The sequence below is a fragment of the Nannobrachium achirus genome, assembly GCF_963921795.1.
Source record: "Nannobrachium achirus genome assembly, chromosome: 5".
In the NCBI taxonomy this organism is placed as follows: Eukaryota; Metazoa; Chordata; class Actinopteri; order Myctophiformes; family Myctophidae; genus Nannobrachium; species Nannobrachium achirus.
This window is the reverse complement of record NC_137814.1, coordinates 13,928,641-13,955,237: the sequence shown is the minus strand read 5'-3', so window position 1 is coordinate 13,955,237 and position 26,597 is coordinate 13,928,641. Positions and strand designations below refer to the sequence as shown.

The 26,597-nt window shown below is 42.8% G+C and overlaps 1 protein-coding gene across 1 annotated transcript in view; it reads left to right on the top strand.

Annotated features, from left to right (window-relative positions):
• The window catches only part of LOC308286054 (contactin-associated protein-like 4), a gene marked incomplete at both ends in the record, with an annotated part of 156,979 nt that overhangs the window by 76,059 nt on the left and 54,323 nt on the right, over positions 1-26,597 (top strand). The window contains 6 exons of the mRNA XM_080727016.1: positions 5,981-6,087; positions 10,743-10,862; positions 11,592-11,795; positions 12,802-12,964; positions 16,804-16,931; positions 18,912-19,082. Of these exons, the coding sequence (XP_080583142.1) occupies positions 5,981-6,087; positions 10,743-10,862; positions 11,592-11,795; positions 12,802-12,964; positions 16,804-16,931; positions 18,912-19,082 (893 nt within the window). The remainder of the gene's footprint in view (positions 1-5,980; positions 6,088-10,742; positions 10,863-11,591; positions 11,796-12,801; positions 12,965-16,803; positions 16,932-18,911; positions 19,083-26,597) is intronic.

Genomic DNA, 26,597 nt, shown 5'->3' with positions numbered 1-26,597 from the left:
TAAACGCTGAGCCTTAACCACTCAGCCATCCTGGTGACAGAAACAGTTGTTCCCAGGCTTCTGTACAAAATAGGACTGTCTAATGTGACTCTTTGCCAAACAGACTACTATAGGGCAGGGTTCCCCAATAGGCGGCCCGCGGGCCATTTGCGGCCCACGGGGGGCTACTGTCTGGCCCACACCAACCCCAGTAATGATGGTGGTTGGTATAAGAGCAGCAACAACACTAGTATATTGTCGTTGTCGGGTGGAAATCTCGTATCTCCAAATTTGTACGTTCTTTCGCAAATCATACAAGGCCGTCGCACAAAAGTAGTGAAAACAGCAGATCTACAAGCACACAACGCCTCGCACCGCGAGGCGCGTTGTGTGCTTGTAGATTGGCTAATCGTTTTTAAAATGATGAATTCAAAACGAACGTTTTTGGACATACAAGATTTTCACCCGACAACGACGAAAACTGTCACTGGAGTAGTGGGAATGCCACCGTCGCCCCCCTGCAATGTTGTCAAAGATAATGATAGAAAAAATGTTTTTTTTTTTTTTTTTTTCAGACTTCGACTTTCTCTGGTGGGAGTCGACTTGTGTAATCTTAATGCCCTACTACAGACTGGCAGTCGGGTCGGATGATGTCGGATTTCCAAGTTGTGGTCACCACTCTGCACAAACTTTTGCGTTTACAGTTACCTTCTTGCAGTGACGTTACTCTGAAATCCGAATACTGTATCTGCAATAGTTAAGATCAGAATGGATCATCCTAATTGAGTCATATTGCACAGTGAAACATGTTTAGCACACTAGGGTCATCAACATGTCCGTACACAGACAAATGTGTCTGTGGTCTTGTCCGTGGAAAGTTTTAGCTTTTCTTGTGTGCACACCATTATAATGTTCTTATTTTGATCACAAGACCCAATTACTGAATGTCATGTATCCAGGTTTTATTCAAAATATGTATGGCACTGATTTACCATGACACTATGGCATATTAGGAGTTCACAAGTACTAGTGGTTCTCAAATGTTTTATTAAGGACCCCCTTAACTCTGAGAGTGTACAAATGGAACAGATCCATTTGGTTCCATTTGTACAGTATTCCGTTATTAACCTGTGGGCCGCATTAATTGAAGGTAGGGGCCTCATGTCCTTATGTCCGTGGCAAAACTTGAATTTTGGCAAAAACTTCCTAGCACTAGCAAGCATGACGATGACCCGTGCTGGCATGCAAAGGAATGTAAATAAATGGATTCTGCAAATGTAAAATGGCAAAAGCTGGCTCAGTGCTCTTTGGAAATAAAAATTTCAACTTATGGTTGATTTTAGGAAGAATATCCAGTAGGTATGATTCGACAAAGGATTCACTACAGTGTTTGTTCATGTGCGTTTTAAGAGATGACCATACCTCTATTAATGGGTTAAACTCAGAGAACTGAGTGAACTTACTGGTGAACAGGTTATATTTGAAGTATAGGTGACTACTGACTACACATCTCCTGTTCTGCGTTACGGGCTGTGCTGACTGCTGTAGGAGAGCATCTATAATCTCCAAAGATGTTTGCTGTAATGGAAGCAGAAGCCTGTTTAATCTTTCCCTGTGCTCATGTCCTGCAGACACTCACCTAACCTCATTCCACTGAACAGCATGAGAGAGAGAGAGAGAGAGAGAGAGAGAGAGAGAGAGAGAGAGAGAGAGAGAGAGAGAGAGAGAGAGAGAGAGAGAGAGAGAGAGAGAGAGAGAGAGAGAGAGAGAGAGAGAGAGAGAGAGAGAGAGAGAGAGAGAAGAGAAGCAGAGGGAAGGGACAGACAGACAGACAGACAGACAGACAGACAGATGGTGATGGTATATATTTTTATCTGCAGTCTGCTGTACACCTGTTCTAGGACAGGTTGGCATCGCTAGGAGGTTGACATAACACACACACACACACACACACACACACACACACACACACACACACACACACACACACACACACACACACACACACACACACACACACACACACACACACAGTACAGCACAGACGCGTGTTTGTAGGATGGGGGATACAGTGATAGATGACTAAACCAAACATCGTAAAACCCAACCTCCCAAAAGATATTACTCAGCATCTTCTTCCTCTCCATTCCTTTGACTTACCATTCACTTCAAAGTCACCTCACTAGCAGTATTCCTACAATATTAGGTGTGTGTGCATGTGCTTGACCGTGCGTGTGTGTGCGTGCATGTGTGCGTGCATGTGTGCGTGCGTGTGTGTGTGTGTGTGTGTGTGTGTGTGTGTGTGTATGCGTGTGTGTGTGTGTGTGTGTGTGTGTGTGCGCGTGCATGCGCATGTGACAACGTGTAGTGTTGTGTAGTGTAGTGTTTGCTGACAGCACGGTTTTGCAAGCAGAATTCTTCACATATGGGGCTAACGGGGTTGATAGTGAGTAAATGGTCTGTCTTTCTGTTTGCAGTTTTGTTGCTCTGCCTGTCTGTCTAGCTGTGTCTTCAATGTATTTCTCTGTAAGTGAGATGTCTTCAACTCTACTGACTCCATATCACATAGACAGATAGTATGACAACACAGAAGCACAGGGTGGTGGGGGGAGGGGGGGTTCTGGACTGACTACTCTCTTTTGTGGAGGACAGGATTCTGAGTTGTGGTGCGTTGTCGTCCCAGATAGTGATCAGATGTGTGTCATTTGATCAACGCACACAAGCGTGAGACAAATTATTGAAACCACTGGAGCAAATAATACACTGTATCTCTCTCTCTCTCCGGTACAATATGGAGTTTGTGATGATTGCACGCGTGTGTGTGTGTGTGTGTGTGTGTGTGTGTGTGTGTGTGTGTGTGTGTGTGTGTGTGTGTGTGTGTGTGTGTGTGTGTGTGTGTGTGTGTGTGTGTGTGTGTGTGTGTGTGTGTGTGTGTGTGTGCGTGCGTGCGCGTGCATGCACGCGTGCGTGTGTGTGTGTTTGCATGGCGTGCAAACCACATGTGTTGTTATGTTGTGTGTGGTCCATGGGAGAGCTTATACTATCCCATTAATTGTCTTCCTATGTGACACAGTAATCCATTTGCTCTGCCCCACATACCCTTTCCGGAACCGGTTTATCACACTGTCAGAGCTGGTATGTAATGTTACATAATGCTTTACATTTACAATACCAGCTGGTTCTCAAACATTTTAATTTCAAGTATCTCTGAGAGTGTACACTCGCAGAGTTACATACCCGTAAGGGTCCATTTCGAACCCCCTCGAGTATACCCCAAAGTGCCCCTGGACATCACACTGAGAACCACTACAATAATATTAAATGCAATATTGCATGTATGATTGAAATTGTGTTTTTATTAAACTATTGGAACAGAATATTGGAATTGTTAAAGGGAACTGTTAAGGAATTGAATTAGAATCATTACAAGGCGTGTGGCCCTGGAGATGGCTTCTTTACATTTCCTTTGCAGGCCCATATCCCTGATAATGTTGATAATTGTCATCACAATTGAAGGAGCACTTCACCCTGTTTTACTGTAAAGCTTATCTACGTATAGTTGGACCTCACTAATGATGTCACTCAGGTTTCTGAGCAGGGGTGTCGCACCACATTCTGGGCCCTGGGTACAAGGATTCACTGCGGGCCCCCCATGAATGTTCTTCATAGGGGGAGGGGGTTGAACCCATTTAGACTATTGAAAAATAGCAGATCTACAAGCTCACAGCGCGGCACTCTTTGTAGATCTGCTATTTTTGAAAAATCGGGAAGTCTTGTGCAGGTCTTTGAATATTTCAAATCCTTCTAAGGATTTGATGTTTCTATGTCAGTGGTGCACAAACTTTTTCACATGAAGGACCCCCAAAATGATATGTATTTGGCCACGGACCCCCATCTCAAAACTTTTAGTTCCAGGAACCCCCGAGTAGCAAAATTTGAGTTACAAATGTTCGCTTAAAAATGTTCAGACATTTTCACGACTATTTCAAAAATAGAAGATCTACAAGGCACTCTGTGCCGCGCTGTGAACCGGTAGATCTGCTATTTTTCAATAGTTTAAGCATAGAATAATTAAGGCCCCTCCACCTTGGGCCCTAGAAACTCAGTCCCACTCCCCCCCCCCCCCCCTTGTCACGCCCCTGTTTCTGAGTTGTCCACACAGCAGCCCACCTCTGAGACAACGGAGCAAGTAGACAGAATCATATTATGATGAGCGTTAGTGAGGATGAAAATGGATGAAATTCCCCTTTAAGGGCATCGTGTCATTAACAGTAATGTCTTCCTGCAAGTGCTGATTAAAGAAGCTGGGAACAAAGCAGGGATGTAACAGAAGTGGTGGGGAAAAAAACTGATTTGTCACTGTCGGGCGGAAACCTTGTAAGTCCAAAACCATTGCTTTTTAAAAATATGTTTAAAACATGTTTAAAATTGCCTACAAGCTCACATCTTGTAGATCGTCTATTTTCTCTACTTTTGTGCAACACGCTTGCATGATGTATGGGGCATTCGTTTACATCAAAACACAACAAGTTGAAATATGGAGATACAAGGTTTCTGGCCGCCAGCAACGAGGCGAGAGGATCTGAAAGCTGTTCCAGGAAAGGCCAGAACAATTGAACCAACAGAGGAATCTGAGAGGAGGGTTGACTGGACAGCAGTCAGCAAGAACGTAGCCGAGGACATAACAGCATTTCTCACGGCAGTTATTTATTTCACAGCTCCGGGCTCAAATGAGCAATAACTGTGAAATGTATATGGTAAATACCATACGTGGATGTGTTTGTGTGTGTGTACGTGTGTGCATTCTGCACGCACAACCTGTCAGGTAATATAATCTCCAACACTTCAGCTACAGTAGCTACTCCTCAAAAAATATATTATGTTGTCAAGAATCCAATTTCTCCCCGCCTCCTGAAAAAAAGTCAGACCTCATATAAAACCTGGACAAGAAAACAATCAAGGGATGCTCAGAGAGACCTTGTGACACGTCCTCCTTGACAGAAAAAAACAGCGCAGCTGTTGTGTTGCTGTCAAATAATCCACCAAATATGTTATTACCGCGGAAACCGTAGAAAACACCTCCGTACAAGTCACTGGAGACCTCATAGCAACACGTTCAACTTCAAGATGCATGTAAAAGGATAAAAACAAAGAAGTCCACAGAGTAAATCCTTTTTTGATTATCGTTTCGACTCTCTCACGCACGCACGCACGCACGCACGCACGCACGCACGCACGCACGCACGCACCCACGCACGCACGCACGCACGCACGCACGCACGCACGCACGCACGCACGCACGCACACACACACACACACACACACACACACACACACACACACACACATATATATAGGATATATACTGTATATTTTTTTTTCTTTTTTCTTACAGTATTCAACTTTTCATCTAAAACCTACGAACAGAAATGGTCTTCTAGGTTCTTCACTAACAATTGAATGTATATTTTCAAATTTATACTTGAATTTGTAGCTTGTGTCGCTTTGCTTGTACATAGGCCTACTATTCAAAATAAAAGCCCAACAACCCAACTCTGCAGCCCTCTTCATCCCCATTCTCCCCTTCAGTGTTCTCAAATGGTGGAAAAGTAACGACAGGTAGTAATGTCATAATAATATATAATAGTCAGCACCATATAGTGTCATTAATACTCTTGTGTTGGAAGGAGCCTTGTCTGCTTGGTGTTTCACTTTCACTTACAGAAGATGTAGAGTCCATCCTGTTTATTTGGCACTGTGTCCGCCGTTTAGAATTACTTCCTCTCAGCTGAGCAACTTGACCTCTGAAAGAAAACTGCAGTTTAAAAGTAATCACACCCTCATAAGCCACCGTTATCCTGGGGGCGCCAGCCAGGCAAGCTGGTTAATGTTAGTTAATGCTAGTGAATAATACTGCAATCTGATGAAACCTTTTGAAAGATGAAGATCCTTCTGTTTGTTTCTGCGCTGTACCCCCCACCCCCTACCCCCCACTCCCCAGGTGCTCTCCGAGTCGGTGTGAACATGGAGGCCGGTGTACTCAGTCATGGAGAACTTTTCACTGTAACTGTTCCGATAGTGGCTACACCGGAGCCACCTGCCACCGCTGTAAGTTCCCCCAGCGCCCAGAATGGCTACAACGCATCTCTGAACCAGTGGTGTAAATGTGAAGTAGGCCTACATTTACTAAAGTACTATACTTAAATACAATTTTGAGGTACTTGTACTTTACTTGAGTACTTCCAATTTTCAGAACTTTCACTTCTACTCCACGACATCAGAGGCAAATATTGTACTTTTACTCCGCTTTACACCATTATTTGAAAACTTTAGTTACTAGTTACTTTGTCGATTTTGATTATTATTACAAAACACACTAATCACGTACTTCAGGATTTCGGCCATTTGAAAATAGCCATTCTACAAGCTCACAATGCGTTGCGATGCGACACATTGTGAGCTTGTAGATCTACTATTTTCAAAAGGTTTTTCATACATTTTGAACACTTGTGAAATGGGACATTCTGCATTATGACTACTTTTACTTTTGGTACTTTAAGTACATTTTAATGGCAAGCATAAAAAAGGCAATGTGTGATTCCAGCACATCACTGACTCTTTGTGCCACACTGAGGGAGTGATTGAGTCAATCAGTCCGTCAGTCAGTCAGTCAGTCAGTCAGTCAGTCAGTCAGGGAATGGGAAAAACAAAAACAAAAACAATGGTGCTTCTGTCGTGGAATTCTTGATGAATCAGTAATTGATGAGGCAAGAGGAATATGCATGCCACTTATCACTCAGCTCGATGGCATACAGTATAAAGTTCTGCCAACGAGCGCAGGGATCAGACCATTGTTATACTCTAGCTGCTATACAAGGACAAGCTGTAGCGTACTATAGGCTATAACAAGATAGGCTGTACCAAAACAGAAGCTATACTGTAGCATGCCTATCGGAGACATTTTGGCTCCAACAATCTACAACAGGGGTCTTCAACAGGGGGTCCGCGACCCCTAGGGGGTCCGCGGAGGTACTGCAGGGGGTCCGTGAAATTATTGCTTTAAAAAAAAAAAAAAAAAAAAAGATTTCATTCATTTTTTTTTACATAATGTTATAAAATAAATCATGATTCTATCCATTTTGAATAGCTTTAATACATGATTACTATGCAATTGACAGATTGCTGATATTATTGACATTGGTTCTCAGTTAATAAGTAGTATGTTTAGAAATGGTAGTGGTACGGCCCACCCTACGAGGTGGTAAGGGGTCCCTGCTCCATCTCCCCATCAGTTTGGGGGTCCCCGGCCTGAAAACGTTGAAGACCCCTGATCTACAAGATATAACCATAAAAACTAGGGATGTGCCGAAAGCAAAATTCTTGGCCGAAACCGAATACCGAATATTGGAAACATTTGTCCGAAAACCGAATACCGAATAGCCGAATAATACATGTATATAATTTATTTTGTATTACTAATTTTTGCACCATTGCTGTACCTTTGTTGTAAAGCTACCTGATTATGGCAAAAGACATGATTATGGCAAAACCTAACTTAAATAATAATCACCATATGGTTCCATAAAACATTTATTTCTCACTTTTGAATGCACATATAACCTATTTATTTTTGTGTAGAATTATTTATTTACTATTGTGTAGTAAATTTGTAATAAAAGACAAATTATGTCTCAAAATATTAACATTCCATATAGTTGAATTATTGCATCATAAAGAAATATCAATGTAATTATTGCGACCGTCAGGGAGCAGTTTACTATGAAAACCTCCACCGTCCGTCCGTCACACGTCACACCTTTGCCCTGCTCATATCTCCGCATCAGTATGACATCACACCACATGTGTACACAAACCTTTGTGTACGTTGCTGTGGCAACAGTCTGTTGTTGCTGGTCTGTTAGTGTACGTTAGCAACCACCTTAGCAACCATGGTTTTACCCTAGCAACCAACTGTTTACCCTAGCAACCAACTGTTTACCATAGCAACCATGTTTTTTTACCCTAGCAACCAACTGTTTACCATAGCAACCAGATACGCAGAGCAGGGATCTCCATATATGGGCATAAACAGGTGACATCACACTGATGTCAGATACTCAGAGCAGGGATGTCTCCATAATATATGGGCATAAAAGGGATTCTGTTAGGGATCTCCATATATGGGCATAAAAGGGATTCTGTTAGGGATCTCCATATATGGGCATACAAGGGATTCTGTTAGGGATCTCCATATATGGGCATAAAAGGGATTCTGTTAGGGATCTCCATATATGGGCATAAAAGGGATTCTGTTAGGGATCTCCATATATGGGCATAAAAGGGATTCTGTTAGGGATCTCCATATATGGGCATAAAAGGGATTCTGTTAGCTGTTAGTGATCTCCATATATGGGCATAAAAGGGATGCTGTTAGGGATCTCCATATATGGGCATAAAAGGGATTCTGTTAGGGATCTCCATATATGGGCATGAAAGGGATTCTGTTAGGGATCTCCATATATGGGCATAAAAGGGATTGTATCCCAGATGATGCCCTGTTAGGAGATCCACACTAACAGAATCCATGTATGGTCCTACCGACAGCTGCTATAAGCCAACCCTGGCGATAAGGTCTGAGTCGAAGAAATGCTTCTTTCCTGGCAAGAATTGCCCCTTTATACTGTAGGGCTCGTTTGTGTATTGTATGACATCACGCCACATCATCGGCTGAGGACTGTGTGATGTCATCATATCTCCATATATGGAGACATAAGTTGCTCATGCCCAAATATGGGCTCCCGATTAGGGAGTCTTACTGGTTATTATATAAAAAAAAAAAGAATATATATATATATATATATATATATACAGTATATATTGAATATCCTATACATTATTCGGTAATATTCGGTAGTATTCGGTATTCAGTATTCGGTAATATTCGGTATTTGGTATTCGGTACTATTCGGTAATAATTATTCGGCTGTAAAATCAAACCGAACCGAAACCGAAAATGCGTTTTTTGGCACTATTCGTCCGAAATTATTCGGTGCCGAATATTCGGTCACATCTCTAATAAAAACAACATAATATACCGTAATTCTACCACGATTATACCTCGCTTTACGTCTCCACTGTTCTCCTCTGTCATATTCTTGGTGTCTGAAATGTTCCATTTCAGGTTACATCAAAAGAATACATTGAGAATATCGTCTCTGTCGGGCGGAAACCTCATATTTATGTCCAAAACTGTTACCTTTCATGATTAAGAATTCAGTTTGTGGAGATTCTGCTTTTGATGCTTTCGTGTGAGGCTGTAGTTAGTGTAGAATGATCAATTATGGCATTAATTTACAAAAAGCACAAACAGTTAGAATATCGTCACTTCTTCCATTATCATTCTCTACAAGGTAAACTTGTATACTCTTATAACATATTTCTGATTGAATTGTTATTGTTATGTAATGGGTATTCCCTTCATCAAGTTTCCTTTAACTCCACTAGCCCTTACCCGTTCAAAGATATGAGCTCCAAAATGATGTGCAGTGTGTGGGTTAATTATGGGATGTGCACTGTGCATACAGTATATGAGGGATGGAACGTAACTTTAACTGGTGCTTGCATGATAATATGTAGGAGCATCAATGTAAGAAATACCCGTTTCGTTTAATGGCTATCCCCCCCCCCCCCCCCCCAGCCCGCCCGCCCGCCCACCCGCCCACCCGCCTGCGCACACACCCGCCTGCCTGCACACACACACACACACACACACACACACACACACACACACACACACACACACACACACACACACACACACACACACACACACACAGAGAGAGAGAGCTGGTTAAACATGTTGCCTCATGCTAGATGCAGAATAGATGTGCCTCATGCTAGATGCAGAATAGATAGTAGATACACCATAAAAATGCTAATATACAGTATATGATTTGTGAAAGTGACAAACGGGCTTCACAGTTATGTTAGGTGTGTTCATATGCTAATGGTGATGCGATTTCAGATCAATTGCTCCAGCCACTGAGGAGAAACGCCGTTTCAGACAGACAGACAGACAGACACTCACTCACTCACTCACTCACTCACTCAATCACTCACTCAGACATTCGCAAAATTATAGTATAGATATACCGTACATTTTTGTTTCCTTTCTTTTCCCATTTTTTTTCTATTTTATGATGAGCCTGCAAAAAATCTGAACACTCTTATAACTAATCAATGTCTTAATTCATAAATACGTAGGATAGGCATTCACAAGCTTTCAGCTTCAGCCTATTCCTTTTGATCACCTGTAACAATGATTATGTGGATGTACGACTTGTATAAATGTATGAGTTGATCAAATAAACTAAACTAAACTGTCGGGCCGAAACCTCGTATCTCCAAGTTTCAAATTTGTACTGTCTTTTTTCACCAAGTAAAGCCCTGCTTCATCATACAAGGCTGTGGCACAAATGTAGTGAAAACAGCCGATCTACAAGCACACAACGCCTCGCGGTGCGAGGCGTTGTGTGCTTGTAGATCTGCTATTTTCACTAGTTTTGTTCATTTTTAAACACATATAAAACGAACGGTCATGGAAATACAAGGTTTCCAACCGACAACGACGATATGGAGATAAGAGGTTTTCTGCCCGACATCAACCATATAAACAAAAGCCACCGTGTGTGCAGTGTTGACGGCAGCAGTACTGTACATCAAAGGCATGACGGTGTAGAATGATGTTTTCTTCTTGACCTCAGCGACATATGAGCAGTCCTGTGAGGCGTACAAACACCGAGGCAACGCGTCAGGACTTTATTACATCGACGTGGACGGCAGCGGAGACCTCACACCTCAGCTCGTCTACTGTAACATGACAGGTAACACACTGTGTGGCACACGTGTAGAATACTACGCATGCATGCACGCACGCACGCACACAGGCACACAGAAAGGAGGTGTCATTCTCTGCCACCCTTTTCCTTTTTCTCCTTTGTACAAACAGCATAGTGTTTAGTATTTTTTATTCTATGTTGATGAATTGAATTCATAGGACCACAGTGGAAACAAGTCCCCAGGACCTTTTTTTTGGTTGCTTTTAGCCTTAATGTCTGACTGTACCTTGTGCTATTTACATTTCTGATTAATAAAGTATTCAATATTCGCGCATACAGCATATGTGACAATAAAGATAAATATTATTATTAATGACCGTGGTCATGAAAGCTTCCTCTAGGCTAGGGTCAGAGGTGGAGGCTATCTCTAATACAGACACTTCTCTGACACAACAACAGCTGGTGTATTAGCTGACAATGGTCTAAAGATGTCTTGGTTATCACAGAGATGAAACATGGACAGGAATGTCTGTACATTCTCACTGAGGGTGCATGCTCTTTGCTTTGAGTGCCGCTATTCTATCATGGCGTATGTACATCCCTTATGCATAACAGCCATTCAAGATATGTGACAGTGTTCTGGTGATGACGCACGCACAAAATGTACCCACATCCACACCCAAAAATGTAAATACATTCAGTTTCCCTCTAATTCACAACCCTCCCCTCTTCGTCTGATGGCTGTCATCTTTTGCCCCCTCCCCTCCCCACCAGAGGACCAGACATGGACGGTGATTCAGCACAACAACACAGAGCTGACCAGGGTACGACCTTCCCCTCACGGAGGTCAGCAGCACTCCGCCCACTTTGACTACTCGTCAAAAGAAGAGCAGCTGGCTGCCGTCATCGACCAATCAGAGCACTGCCAACAGGAACTGACCTATCACTGCAAGCAGTCGCGTCTCCTCAATACGCCGGGTAATTTAACATTTTAGATGAATTTATTCTGGGTTTCCTGAACACACATGATACTCGAAATTGTTGTTTGATACATACTGTAAGGATAAGCATCATCAGTCAGGCTCTAATGTTGATACATAATGATCTACCCCAGTCCATTAAATCGTTTAAATTCAGGCTCAAAACCTTGTTTTAAGACAAAGATAAAGATACAAAATCTCGTTCTCAATTGAAGTGGATGGGAGTGGATGGTAGCGTCCAGTGTGGACACTACCATCCAGTTTGGAGGTCGGCTATTTTCAGTGCTTGATACCACACTGAAGTGGCGTATTGCATGGATTTCTACACAGAAAGGGCAATTCTTTCAAACTAAGATGCTGCATTCAAGTTCAAGAGAGTTTGGACATGGCAATTCTCTTGAATGCTGCCTTCAGTTATATCCTTCATGGAAAGAGGGCATTTGCATTTCTTTCACCATAGTGAAAACGGCATTTGTGGTCTGGAAAGGTCACTTTTAACAGACGGATAAAAGGGCATGGGCTCAAGCTCCCTTTGATGTCTATAGTATGTGTGCACGTGCCTGCTCACAAGCATTCGAATGTTCTTCTGGCTTTTACCTCATTGTTTCCATTCGATATGTTGTTAATGATTTTTTCTAGCTCTTTTTACAATTTTTTGTTTTTGTTGTGCTGTCTATCAAAGAAAGTTGTTTTTTAAATGTGCGTTATATATCGTCACTGTCGGGCAGAAACCTTGTATCTCCAAGTTTCAAATGTGTACGTTTTTTCGCGAAGCAAAGCCCTGCTTCATCATACAAGGCCGTCGCACAAAAGTAGTGAAAACAGCCGATCTACAAGCACACAGCGCCTCGCGGTGCGAGGCGTTGTGTTGCGGATCAGCTGTTTTCACTAGTTTAAATCATTTTTAAAATGATAAATGCAAAACAAACGATTTTGGACTTACAAGGTTTCCACCCGACAACGACGATATACAGGTAAATGTGATTTGATGTGATGTGCTTCAGAGGGCTCTCCGTTCAGCTGGTGGCGAGGAGGCCCGGGTGAGGGGAAGCTCCAGACCTACTGGGCCGGGGCTTCACCAGGCAGCCGTCAGTGTGCCTGTGGCCACCAGGGGAGCTGTCTGGACCCCGGACACTACTGCAACTGTGACGCCGACCTCAACCAATGGTACATACGTGTTGTCAGTGGTTGGAAAAGAAGTATTCAAATATTTTCACTTAAGTAAAAGTATCAACACTGCTACGTAGAAATACTAAAAAGTACAAAAGTGTTGGTAATACTTGGTATCAAAATGTACTCAAAGCGCACACATGAGACAGCTGGAGTTCAGATCACCGCTCACAGAGACTCGGAAACAAGCTATTACCAACAGCATTGCAGGCTTCGTTGCACTCGATATGCGTGAACATTGTTTGAACATTGTAGACGGTGCAGGCTTCACTGTCCCCAACATACAGACTGTAATACATACAGTTCTGACAAAATATGACAACACAAAAGAGGTGCTTATGGAGCAAATTAATCATGTTGCAGCAGCAAGTTTCACAACGGACATCTGGACGTCACAGAACATGAAAGTTTACATGACAGTGACTGCCCATTTGATCACTGATGACTGGCGACTGGAGTCGTTTGTTTTGGAAACGAAAGAGATGGCTGAGACGACAGTCACACGGCAGAACACATTGCGCTAGGTTTAGCGATGTCATGGATACATATGAGATTCCAGGAGAGAAGCGGGTTGCTGTCACGCATGTTAATGCAACAATATGGTTCTCTGTTTGAGCATTTTAACTGACAATCCATCCTGGGGGTTCGTTGTGCAGGCACTGCAATTGTGTATTAACGCAGATCTAAAAGGGGTCGCATCGTAGCAGCTGCTAGGCGGCTCTTCATGGCCTTTCAAAAAAAAGTGCCATGGCCATGGCTTAAAGCAAAGCAAGGCCTACAGAAAGTGATCAACCAAGATTAGCAAACTCGATGGAACTCCACGTTCTACATGCCGGAACAGCTTGTCAAGCAGAGATGGCCGAAAATGTGCACGCGCACACACAGTTATTATTACGCAGTTACAGAAGAACCCACGGAAGTTGTATACAGTAGATTGTTTGAGCCATTGTTGGAATAATGAACATCATTCGTCCGTGCCACTGCCTTACTACTTATCCCTAAACTTCTTTGCCTTTTTTTTTAACTATTTTAAAAAGCATTTTAAAATAGTTTAACTAGCCAATCTACATTGACACGTTGTAAGCTTGTAAATCGTCTATTTGAAGTATTTTAAAATGTTTTTGTTTTTTAAATTAGTAAAAAAGACAAAGAAGTTTAGGGATAAGCGGTAAGGCACGGACGAAAATAGGACCCATATTGTCTGTCATTTTACTTTTTTATTGACTGACAGAAATCCACAATCCTATCCACTTTATTTATAGAGCACATTTAAAACAACATTATTGAACCAAAGTGCTGTACACTCAGTAACAAAAATATACTAAAATACCAAGAGAAAAATACAACAAACAGGACAACATATAGTCACACTATTGCCTAGTGCAGTGATATTCAACTGGCGGCCCGTGGGCCAAATCCGGCTCCTGGGGAGCTTATTTGAAAGGCATTACTTGAGCAAAAGTACAGATATTTCACTATTGTAAAAGTCAAAATCTTCCATAAGAAAATAACATGGGTCAAAGTGTTGCAGTTCACATAAGGTATCTGGTGTTAAAATCTATTTACAGTATGTATCAAAAGTAAAAGTACAATAAGTATCAATAGTACAGTATAAAGACCTTTTTCATTGTACAAAGAAACAAAACACAGATATGTTGTCTACTTTTACTACTTCTGTACATCTCAGTACTTTCAAAATACTTTCAAATTGTTCTTCTTCATGTAGGTAGGTACAGTAGCAGCAGATGAGTTTTGAGTGCAGCCCGTTCATCACATGCCATCTCCATTTATAGCAGCTATTTCTGAATTTTGAGAGGATGTTGTCCATTACATCAAAGAAATAATTCTCCACCTGCAGTGCACTGTCCATCTTCCATCCTTCTTTCATCCTTTCAGCAGATCCGGTCTGGTCTGAAAGATGGTAGGGCTCTCCACTAATGGTTCATGAAACACATCATAAAAGCCTCTGCATTCATACGAACATGTAAACACTTCAACTTGCAAGTCTGTCTCCAATATTTTTCTCACAAAGATGCGTCCAAGCCAGGGATATGTGCATAGAACATACTGAAATATCTACTTCCTATTTTCTTAATATCAAAATCAAAGCCTGTGCACTATAAAGGACTGCCACTATCATTATCCTATATGCATGCATCAAAATGCATAAATGCATATAATGGACACAACATGGACATGTTGTGTCATCAGACCTATAGCACACAACAAACAGTGAACATTTGTTCATTTTTGTTGTAACAGTCTCGTGGCCCCTGACTTGAAGTCATTTTACAACTGTCGCCCCCTGCCTAATCTAGTTGAATACCCCTGGCCTAGTGGAAACACCAACTCTCAGTCTAGATTTTTTAACAGCAAGGAGTACAAGTGAGTTTTCAAACGTGATTTAAATGCACAGTCAGACTTCAGCAGAAGTTGCAGAATAATACAAGTTGCCAGAAAGTAAAGAGTTTTGGAAAGGCAATATTGCTGCGGGGGTCCTCCCTCAAGCGTGGAACAATTTTAGATGCTATTTTTTAGAAGAATTTACAAGATGTGGCCATTATACGTGGCTTTTGGCAGGCTGCTGCTGTCCCCCCCATGAATTCTTTAGTGGTACCGAACTGTGGCGGCCTACTTTCACCTCTGTTTTTACAAAGCGGGTGTGTGGTAAAATCTCCTATCTTACCCTAGAATGAACTTCATGAATGGGATCATTTTATGTGTATATATGTATTCATTTAACTTTCTCATTTGGAATGCCTTAAAATTAGATAACATGGTTCAATGTCTTGGCAAAAGACAATTCTACTGGACAAATATGCCGATCAAATGTGACCTTTAAATTACAGAACTTTTTGTGGGGGGTCTTTTTTTCTGTATAGTAAGTGAATGGGTAGGTGCAAAAAATCATAACAAATTAACCCCATGGGACATTAGTTGACCACGGCAACAAGAAGAAATCATAACTAGACGTCGTTCGGGTGCTCTGGGAGCCTCTGATCTACCCTACTATATTCCCTATATATCGTCTCCTTATGAAAACAGCCTGGCCAACTCTCTATAGTCGGGGGCCTTAAGCCCGTATCAGAGTGTACAGTGGAGAGCTATCCACCGGTGGAAAGCTCTCCACCTCAAGTCAGAAAATAAGTGCAGGACATCATAGTACGCCACGGTGGAGTCCTATTAACCGTGACTGACTAGTCTAGATTGACCAATCAGTGAACGAGGTGTAGAGCCTGTCTGTCTGATAGTAAAAACAGAGAGATGCGTTGGAACTCGCGGTGGAAAGCTCTCCACCGCGAGGAATGATGTAACGTTGTAGTTTCATGACTCAAAAAGACTCGAAAAGACTACACCGCGGTGTAAAGCCTTCCACCGCCCAGGCGACTATGATGTCGGCCTTAAGCCGACATTACATCATTACATCAACGTTACATCATTCCTCGCGGTGGAGAGCTTTCCACCGCGAGTTCCAACGCATCTCTCTGTTTTTACTATCAGACAGACAGGCTCTACACCTCGTTCACTGATTGGTCAATCTAGACTAGTCAGTCACGGTGAATAGGACTCCACCGTGGCGTACTATGATGTCCTGCACTTATTTTCTGACTTGAGGTGGAAAGCTTTCCACCGGTGGATAGCTCTCCACCGTACACTCTGATACGGGCTTTAGGGTACAGTACATTTCGATAATACTTTTGCACTTTTTACTCAAGTAAATGTATAAACCCAGACTTTTACTTGTAACAGTATTTCTACATTGCAGTATTGATACTTTTACTAAGTAAAACCTTTCTGAGTACTTTTGCCACCACTGGTTCTGGTTCCTCCTGCAGGGCTAATGACTCGGGCCTGCTGACCCAGAAGGAGGCCCTCCCGGTCAGGTCGGTGGTCCTGGGAGACATCCAGAGACCCGGTTCAGAGGCCGCCTACAGGGTGGGGCCCCTCAGCTGCCATGGAGACAGTAAGTTCACGTTTAAAATAGAAAATGACCATTATTAAATACATTTGCAGATATTCTCTTAACATATTTACGAATGCACTCAAAATATTACATTTGTATGTTGCCATTTGCCACACACTTGTGTTGCCATCTTTTAAATTAAAATTCTGTCTATTAGCCCTATTCACGGCCCGCCCACTCAGCAACTTCCTGGTGCTGAAGTCAAGTTTTGAAGGGTAAAACCCTGCTACAAGCCCATAGAGATGATAGAGTTAGTCAAATTTAATGCAATTTCCGAATAGTAAAGTATAAAATACGGCTAGCATGATCAAGAACACAAGATAGTAAAAGGCACAAAGCATTATAATTTACTTTACCGTTCGAAATAATGATTTGTTGGCTTTAAGTCCAGCAATTTCTGTGTTATTTTACCCTTCAAAGCTGACGTCAGCACCAGGAAGTTGCTGAGAAATTTGCTGAGTGGGCCCGTGAATAGGGCTTATTGTAAGCCCTAACATGTTGCATGGAATGAATTGTCTTTAATTAGAAAGGCTAAAGACTAAATGAAAAAAACCAACTAAATTAACTAAATGTTAAACACAGTAAGACACTAAAGCTAGTAGATACTGTATGGGTAGAGAGACAAACATTTTAATATGCTACTCTGTCGCTGTGTCCATGTGTGCCCACGTGCCTGCGTACGTGCAGTGCACCTGTGTGTGCGCGTGCACACCCAGGCGTCACCTACTGTATGGCGCCTGTTTGTGACGTCATATTACAATCTAAAAATCATGCAGACAATTCATACAAGAGAGAAACCCTGCCACTGTGACCAGTGTGGGGGCACTGGTCTAAACGCCGCATTATTTGGACGTCAATATAATTATGACCCCACAGTGTCATCAACATGACAATGACCAATGGACCAAGACCAATGGAAGTTATTAGACCTCATCTTGTTTTAAACACAAAGCACACTGCCATGTTTACTGAGGGGGAAAAGTAGCCAATATCACAGTATGTGTGAGGATGTGATAATTTGAAGCATGATGTTCCTGTTACTTGAAGTTGTTTGCCAGTAAAAACATCAATTGAATAAACAATTACCCTTGCCAATGAACCAATGAAGTGTTTAATGTAGTCTTCTGGAAACTGCCACACAATTGGCACAACTTTCATATAGGGTTTTATTGTGTTTAACACACTGGATGCCATTATTAAATGCATTCAACTTACGCGGGCGTGCGTGTGCGTTGTGCTCGCGAACATCGGCGTGCGTGACGGGCGCACATGAGATCGTTAGCGTGGTGATGTGAAATTCCAACCGCGAGCGAATCTGGCACTGTCAGCAGTCAATAACATGGCTCCTGTTTACATTCAATGTCTATGGAGCTGAGAAATGGGGGAATAGTGCGTAGCACCGTGCACGTGATCTGAATCAGGATATGCATGCGAGCAGATCGGCCGCTAGGCTTGATGGGAAATATAGTGTTTTCGCTCACCTGGCGCCAAAACAGCCTTATTCGGCACCTGTTTACCTGGTAAGAAAGGCAACCACTGCCAACCAGAGATAAGACGTCTGGGGACGTCTTTTCTCTCAAAATGGTGGCCAATATAATGTACAGAAATAAATGTAATTATTTACAGAGACTTGAATTTAAGATGAGATTAACATGCTGGAATAATACATGTGTTCTTATTGCAGCAGTAACACAAGCATTTTGCTTATTTGTTTGAAAGTGTCCGCAGCCCACCCACCATCTAAGTGGCCTCATGCATTTTCATAGTATAATTATTTTAATGATCATTCAATCGATTGTGTTTCATTTTGGATGTTTATGTTTTAATATGTTTTAATGTTATATTATCATTAGAATATGAGTGTTTGGACGATTATTTGGGGCCCATTAGCACTATCCTCACGGCCCACTAGTGGGCCCCGGCCCACAGATTGTAGAACCATTGATTTAAAAGACAATTAGTTTTAATTTCCTTCGCCAGAGAACTTCTGGAACGCGGCGTTCTTCGACAAGGAGACGTCGTACCTCCACTTCCCAACCTTCCATGGAGAGCTGAGTGCAGACGTCTCCTTCCTGTTCAAGACAACCGCCTCCTCCGGCGTGTTCCTGGAAAACCTGGGGATCAAAGACTTCATCAGGATCGAACTCAGCTGTAAGTAAAGCCTGGAGTGTTATTAGGCTTCATCTGCGTTGAACTGGTATTACGAGCAGGGGATTCACTGCAGGCCCCCCATGGGAACGCATTATTACGCATTATTTTGTGCTTTAACTATTGAAAAATAGCAGATATACAAGCTCACAGCGCGGCACCGAGTGCCGTGCTGCGAGCTTGTAGATCTGCTATTTTTGAAAAATCGGTTGCTTAAAAATACACATATTCAAAGATCTGCACACATTTTCACGACTTTTCAAAAATAGCAGATCTACAAGCTCACAGCGCGGCACTCGGGGCCACGTTGTGAGCTTCTATATCTGCTATTTTTCAATAGCTAAAGTATAACGTAATTAAGGCCCCTCCACCTTGGGCCCTAGTAACTCAGTCCCCCCGCCCCTGATTACGAGGTCAAGGGGCCATGTCCACCAAAATGTTTTCTTTTTTTTTTTACTATGGGAGTGCCACGTTTTTCAACTCATTCTCACTGAAACGGATGACTTCTTGGGACGGATTTGACCCAGGGGTCATCAACATGTCCGTACACATAGACAACATACAGTTGTGTATGTGTCAACACTTGGTTTTGTCCGTGGCAAATTCTAGATTTAGTTGTTTACACACCGTTATAATTTAACAATTTTGATCAAGACACCAATTACTGAATGTCAAGTCTCTGAATAGGCTACGTATGCCATTTATTTACTACGACACTATGGCACATTATGAGTCCACTAGTACTAGTGGTTCTCAAATGTTTTTGCAAGGACCCCCATAACACTGAGTGTGTCCAAATTTACATTTACTTGTCCATTCTCAGTGTTACAGACCTGTTATGATCATTCAGGGCTATCTCTTTGTGTGTTTCATGGTAACATTATTGTCCACTCATTTTGAGTCACAATTCTGTCGGGACATAACTCGAACGGCGCTGAGTCAGCTGAAGTAGACTTCGCGACGCTCTGCACGGCGAGGCATCAGAAGGGCGAGGCTATGAGCATTTTTTTTGTTCACAAGTGACATTTTTATCTGCTTGAAGCTTGAGCTGAAATATTTTCATCTTAGGCATTTGGAAGCCCTCTAAAAACGGAGGGTTGATTAAGGCGCTTGGGTGGCACAGTGGTAAAGTCCCTGCCCACCACCACGGAAAGGTTGTGGGTTCGAATCCCCTGTGCGAACACAATTGGTCCGTGTTCGGGGAGGGAAGGCGGACGGGGACGGTGATACTGGTCATTGCATGTATTCCTATGGGCTGGGGCAGCACCTGTCAGCAGGGAGTGTTGGGCGGGAGGAGTAGGACGAAGGCTCTACATCCTCCTGGTGGGGGCTCCTCACTGGCAGGTGAGTCAGTAGATTGATTGATTGATTGATTTTTCTTTATTTTAGTGTCATGCTTCCAAGGAAGCCCAGCCCATATGGACTTATAGGACACTTTACATTTCATTTAACAAAAACAATTCACCGACATAACAATTCACACAAACAATGATCAAACTAATAACCAACTTTAACACTCAAGCTACTATTTGAAGAGCTGAGACTGTCTTCTACTCCAGGCTAGGGAAACAAAATGTGCCGTCTTAAAGACTTCATAATTAAACAACCATTCTAACTTCTGTCCATCATCTTCCCAGAACAGCTCAGGTTTTCGTTTTTGCATTACATCAAACAAAGGGACCCTCAAATCATCATATAGAGTACATGAAATGAAATTCATGAAATGAAATGAAATTCATTCTCAACATCTTTCAGGTCACATACATTACATATCCTATTCTCTTCTGGTACAGCTGAGAACCTCCCCACCTCAATAGCTAGAGGTAGGATACCAGCTCTCAGCTGAGCACACAATGACCGTTGGTTTCTGGTTAAAAAGGATTTGACATAGGGCTCAGTACCAAAACAATGCTTAATTGTAGGATCAGTGGGATACAACAGCAGTGACAACACAGAAACGTGTGTGGGGAGGAATCAATTGGTATAACAACGGTGAAAAAGGGCTAAAAAACCCTCTGGGCCTCAAATTATAGAAAAAAAGAAGAGGCTGAGGGTTGATTGATCATAATGTCTACAGTCTTCTGCTAAGTGTACGCCGTCGAGCTAAAGACATATCTATCTGACGGTGTGAAGTTATTTCAGGGGCCAATTACAATTTGATTGATTGACGGATGAGTCAGCGATGTTGCTGTCAATGTCCTTCCCATTTATTCAGTAACATTCTGGATTGAATCTTTGTGTGTGAATTGATGGCCTCCTTGCTGTATTCTACATGGAGAATATTATATATCGTCTCTGTCGGGTGGAAACCTCATATGTCCAAAACTGTTACTTTTCAGGATTCAATAAAACTAGAAAGATGCAATTACTGGGAAATTGCAAGTGTGGTTGCCGTTACGCGAGTCATACTTGCAAATGAATTCCGTCTTACCATTTGAAATTTTCCCATTCAAGAACCTTTCTCACTGGACGAGTTTCAGGTGTACCGATCATACTGGTGCACCAACCAACAGACAACCACTCTGAGCTAACGCGGACAGTTTCTGTGTGCATGGGCGGACCCGGAGAATCTCTCCGGGAGTCTCCGGCCAATAGCATGTGTTCTCCTCCCCCCACCCCCCTCTGCTCAGCGCAGAGAACGCTGCTGCGTCATGATGTCAACAAATTCGGTGCGACGCTCTCTGCACTCTGATTCGTTAGGGACATTCTACACTTCCTCCAACAGTGATTTTAACGCAATCGCCCAGGCTTATTTTTCTTCCAATCACCAAAATAAGCCTGGGTTTCCGAGGCTAACAGACAACTCTCCAACAAACCCCAGTTCACGCAATGAGAGAAGAAGCGCTTCTTGCTTGGCCCAGTGGATGGGAAATCTAGATTAAAATCAGTCACTCATTGATTCACTTGTATACCAAATGTGTTTTAATTGAACAATGATTTCTTCTCATGCCGGTAAAATATTTATATGCGATTAATTAATTACACAGCCTGTAATAAATTAGATTTTCTTTTTTAATTGAGTCCCAGCCCTAATATTTTATTAACGCCAGAACAACGGCTTCCATTATAACATGCTAGCTTTCCAGGAATAGAAAGCCTGCAGTTTCTAATAGCTTGATTCCCCAACGATGAAGTAACTATATAGGCCTACCGGTAGTTGGGTTTCTGTTCTGAACTGTCCACAGCCCTCCTCTGAGACACAGAACGAGTAGGCCTAGACAAAAATGGTGGCATATTATAATAAACATTAGTGAGAACTAATTATTATATTATTAAGATGCAATGGCTGAAGTCGTCTTTAAAAAAAAAACAAAAAAAACATGACAGATATTGTTCTCCTTATCCAGACTGTTTCCAGAGCCAAACTTTAACAAGTAATGTTTCTCCACAATCCCTTTTCTCTGTGAAGAGGCTTTGCCTTATTTGCATTCACATTTATTAATTTTTCATTCAGGTCATCTGTCCTTGTTACGACAAAAAGAAGACAGCATCAACCAGATGTCAAGTCAAACAACATCTGTCAGCTCAGTTTGGATGCTGCCAAACAGAACGGCTGTTAAATGCTAATTCACAAGGTTAATCATCAATGTCAGTGTTCTTTGCACTACATGAATATTAGTGTGCGTGTGTGATTCTGCTGTGAAACGAAAACTCTCAAGACAAGGCAAAACGGGAATTTGCTGAAGATGTTTTGATTTTTTATATATATTTTTTATCCCACGGTTTTTGTAACCCATTTTTCTCACCCGGTGACTACCTAACATGTAGTCCTGGTTTCCGCTCTCCCCCTACCGCGCCAGGGGACATTGGGGAGCACCCGGCTGGCTAGGGGGAGGTAGTATAGAAACCAGGACTACTGCATGTTTTTGTGTGAGGGCCTATGCCCAAGGAGACACGGGGAGAACATGCAAACTCACCACAGAAAGGCCCTATCGCCAACCCCACCTAGGGTGTGGGTGCTGATGACGCGGGTGGAGTAACACGCCCCCAGCGCCCACAGCTTCCCCCGGCGGGAATCGAACCCAGGACCTTCTAGCTGTGAGGCGAAGTGCTAACCACTTCACCACCGTCAATATGTTTTGTTTGATTGAAATTGGATATAATTTATTACAGGACAGATTAGCATGGATAGGAAACATCAAATGTGTACTCAATCGTACCAGGACGTGAACAAACACTATGGCGTTTTACAATTTACAATTTAGGCATTTAGCAGACACTCTTAACCAGAGCAACTTGCAATAAGAGAGCTAAACAAACACATATATCACATGCAGAGAGACAGTGTAATGCCTCAGTAAACTAGGACCGTCACGTAAACTAAGCACTACAGCATCAGTCTAAACTATTTAATCTATAGGGTACCATGTAATCAATGAACCTATAGCATCTGTCTAAATAACCTGCCATCAAAAAGATAATTGTGGTTAAGTTAATAATAATAAAAAAGTTTACTCATTTTGGAACAACAGTCGGTACTCAAATCACATTGCTTTCACTACACTGAGCTGTTAGTCTGTAGAGCATTATTCCCACGGCCCAGCAGGTGTTACTGGCAAAGCAGAGCAGGCAAAGCTTAGCTCCTCTCTCTGAATATCATCCAAACCTTGACCACTCACTTGCTGCAATAACAAAGACATCACCAGCTCTCCTCTCATCCCCTTCTCTCTCTCTCTCTCTCTCTCTCTCTCTCTCTCTCTCTCTCTCTCTCTCTCTCTCATCTCTCTCTCTCCTCCCTCTCCTCTCTCTCTCTCTCTCTCTCTCTCTCTCTCTCCCACCCCCACCCCCACTCTGCTCCGGGATTGTTCCAGTCTGCTGCAGAATGTTGTTCTTTTTTACTTTATTTTTATTTTTATTTTGAACCGACAATTTTTTTTTAGACAGACAGGGGACTGAGCTGAGTTTGGACTCAGCTGAAAACAAACAAACAAATATGTAAGACAGATCTATGGCTGGAAGCAAAGCGGGATGTTTGTGATCACGCGTTGCCGTCAACACGCTATTCACAGTGTTGCCATGTCTGCTTAATTATAACAAGTGACTTTTTATGTTTTTTTGAGGGCTTGTTTCTAAAGTGTAGGCAGGGCCTATAGTTGCTTATTCGGGCTTGATTGCTACCAAATGTTTTAATTATTATTTAAACTATTATTATTTAAACAAAGTTATTATTTGGTTCTCAAATATTTTTGTCATGGATCCCCTATGAAGATTTGTTGTGAATATATGACGTGCCAGGGAGCCCCATACAAGATGTGTTCAAATGTTTCAATATTATTCCACTTTTATTGCAGATCTACAAGCTCACAATGTGTCGCTTGTGAGCTTGTAGATCGGCTATTTTCAAATCGCCGATATATAGGTTTAAGTAAAGGTCCCATATCGTTGCTTCTTTTGGGCAGCAAGAGCCGCTGATACAAACGACCTACGGCCTGGTCGCGACTTAGGCCACGACTTGGAGGTCGTAGGTCCCGGTTCTGGAGGTTTTGCGCGATCTCGGTCGTAATTCAGCGACCTGGGAAGTCCGCGATCGAAACTCTACGCTTGCTAAGGGAAGGGACGCGAGTTTAGAAACTCTACGCTTGCTAAGGGAAGGAGCGCCGCGATCGAAACTCTACGCTTGCTAAGGGAAGGGACGCGAGTTTAGAAACTCTACGCTTGCTAAGGGAAGGAGCGCCGTGATCGAAACTCTACGCTTGCTAAGGGAAGGGACGCGAGTTTAGAAACTCTACGCTTGCTAAGGGAAGGAGCGCTCGTTTTCAACAGCGTCGGCAGGTTAGCTACTCAGTGTCGGCAGGTTAGGGTTAGGGTTAGGGTTAGGGTTAGGGTTAGAGTTGGGGTTAGGGTTAAGGTTAGGGTTAGAGTTAGAGTTGGGGTTAGGGTTAAGGATAGGTTTTGGTGCACCTCGCGCGGTCCAAGTGACTACAATGGAGCGCTTCCTACCTCCGGTTCAGCCAATCACAAGCTTCAAAAGGTTGAATAGCGCTGCTGCTCTAGAATATTCTGCAAAAAGACCTTTTAAATACGACCGCGGACTTCCCAGGTCGCTGAACAACGGCCCGATCGCGCAACAACGGCCCGGGGACGACCGAGGTGGCGCAACCACGGCCGGGGGTCGCGAAACTAGACCGGCCGCGACCTAACAAGTATGTACCGCGAACTACGACCTCCAGAACCGGGACCTACGACCTCCAGGTCGTGGCCTAGGTCGCGACCAGGCCGTAGGTCGTTCGTATCAGCGGCTGTCTCTCCTTTTGGGCTTGTTTTCCTAGTCCTGTTTTACTTATTTCTCTCACAAAATCATGGCAGTACTGACTATTCAGTGTCAGCTACCAGCACACACCCCACTGGAGAGACGCCAACCAGGCTTTTAACCACTTTTGACAGAATCTTTTGCTAAAATAAGGAAAATGGTCTTAACTACAAGCTCACAACGTGTAGCAATGTGACACGATGTTTTCATCATACGGTACCACCGTACAACAAAGTTTAAATTGGGCACTGTGTGAGCTCTGTATATTGCATCTGGTTTAGGGATGCATTGATCGAGTCAAGGACAAGACCCTTGTCTTCATGTTTTGATGTGTTCAGGCACGTGCAGAGAATGTTAGAGAGGCAGGGGCTGAAATTTCTAAAAGGCCAGTATTTTTCTACATTTTCTAAAAAGAAAACAGGCCGTTTTGACCAAACGGGCGATATGGAAAAAGAAGTGGAGATAAAGTATATTGTCGTTGTCGGGTGAAAACCTTGTATGTCCAAAACCGTTCGTTTTTGCATTTATCATTTTAAAAATGATTTAAACTAGTGAAAACAGTCGATCTACAAGCACAACGCCTCACGGTGCGAGGCGTTGTGTCCTTGTAGATCTGCTGTTTTCACTACTTTTGTGCGACAGCCTTGTACGATGAAGCAGGGCTTTACTTTGCGAAAGAACGTACAAATTTGAAACTTGGAGATACGAGGTGTCCACCCGACAACGACGATATCCATGTTTCTGCAGCCAGAGGGTGAATGCAATTCAATGGGAGCTGGAAGTCTGCTGATGTTGTATTCCGCGAGGAATCCTGGGAAACCGTTTTGTTTTCTCCCCGCCTGTGGCAACACGACCAAGGTACTCCGCAGGGGAGAATCGTTACCACGCGTGGACGTGTAACAATCCTGCTATATTGTAAAAGTAACTCGCTAGGTTACTCCGTTACAGCAAAACCTAACGCCGTTACGTAGCGCCGTTAGTTATAACGCCGCTACACCCAACACTGATCGTGTTAGGCATCCCATGTGTTAATTAGGATTCCAAAAGGCTATGCTGAAACATCTCAGCAAAGAAAATCATGATCCAAATCATTGGCACTTTAAAAAACCCATTTAGACCTGGAAAGCATCTTTGTCGCTTTAGATTTTAACCACTTTAACCATTATTTTACACTTACCTGGCTATTCAAAAATAGCAGATATACAAGCTCATATGAGCGTGTCGATTTTTGGATTCACAGAAATTTGTGGCGGAGAGAGTCGCAGCCC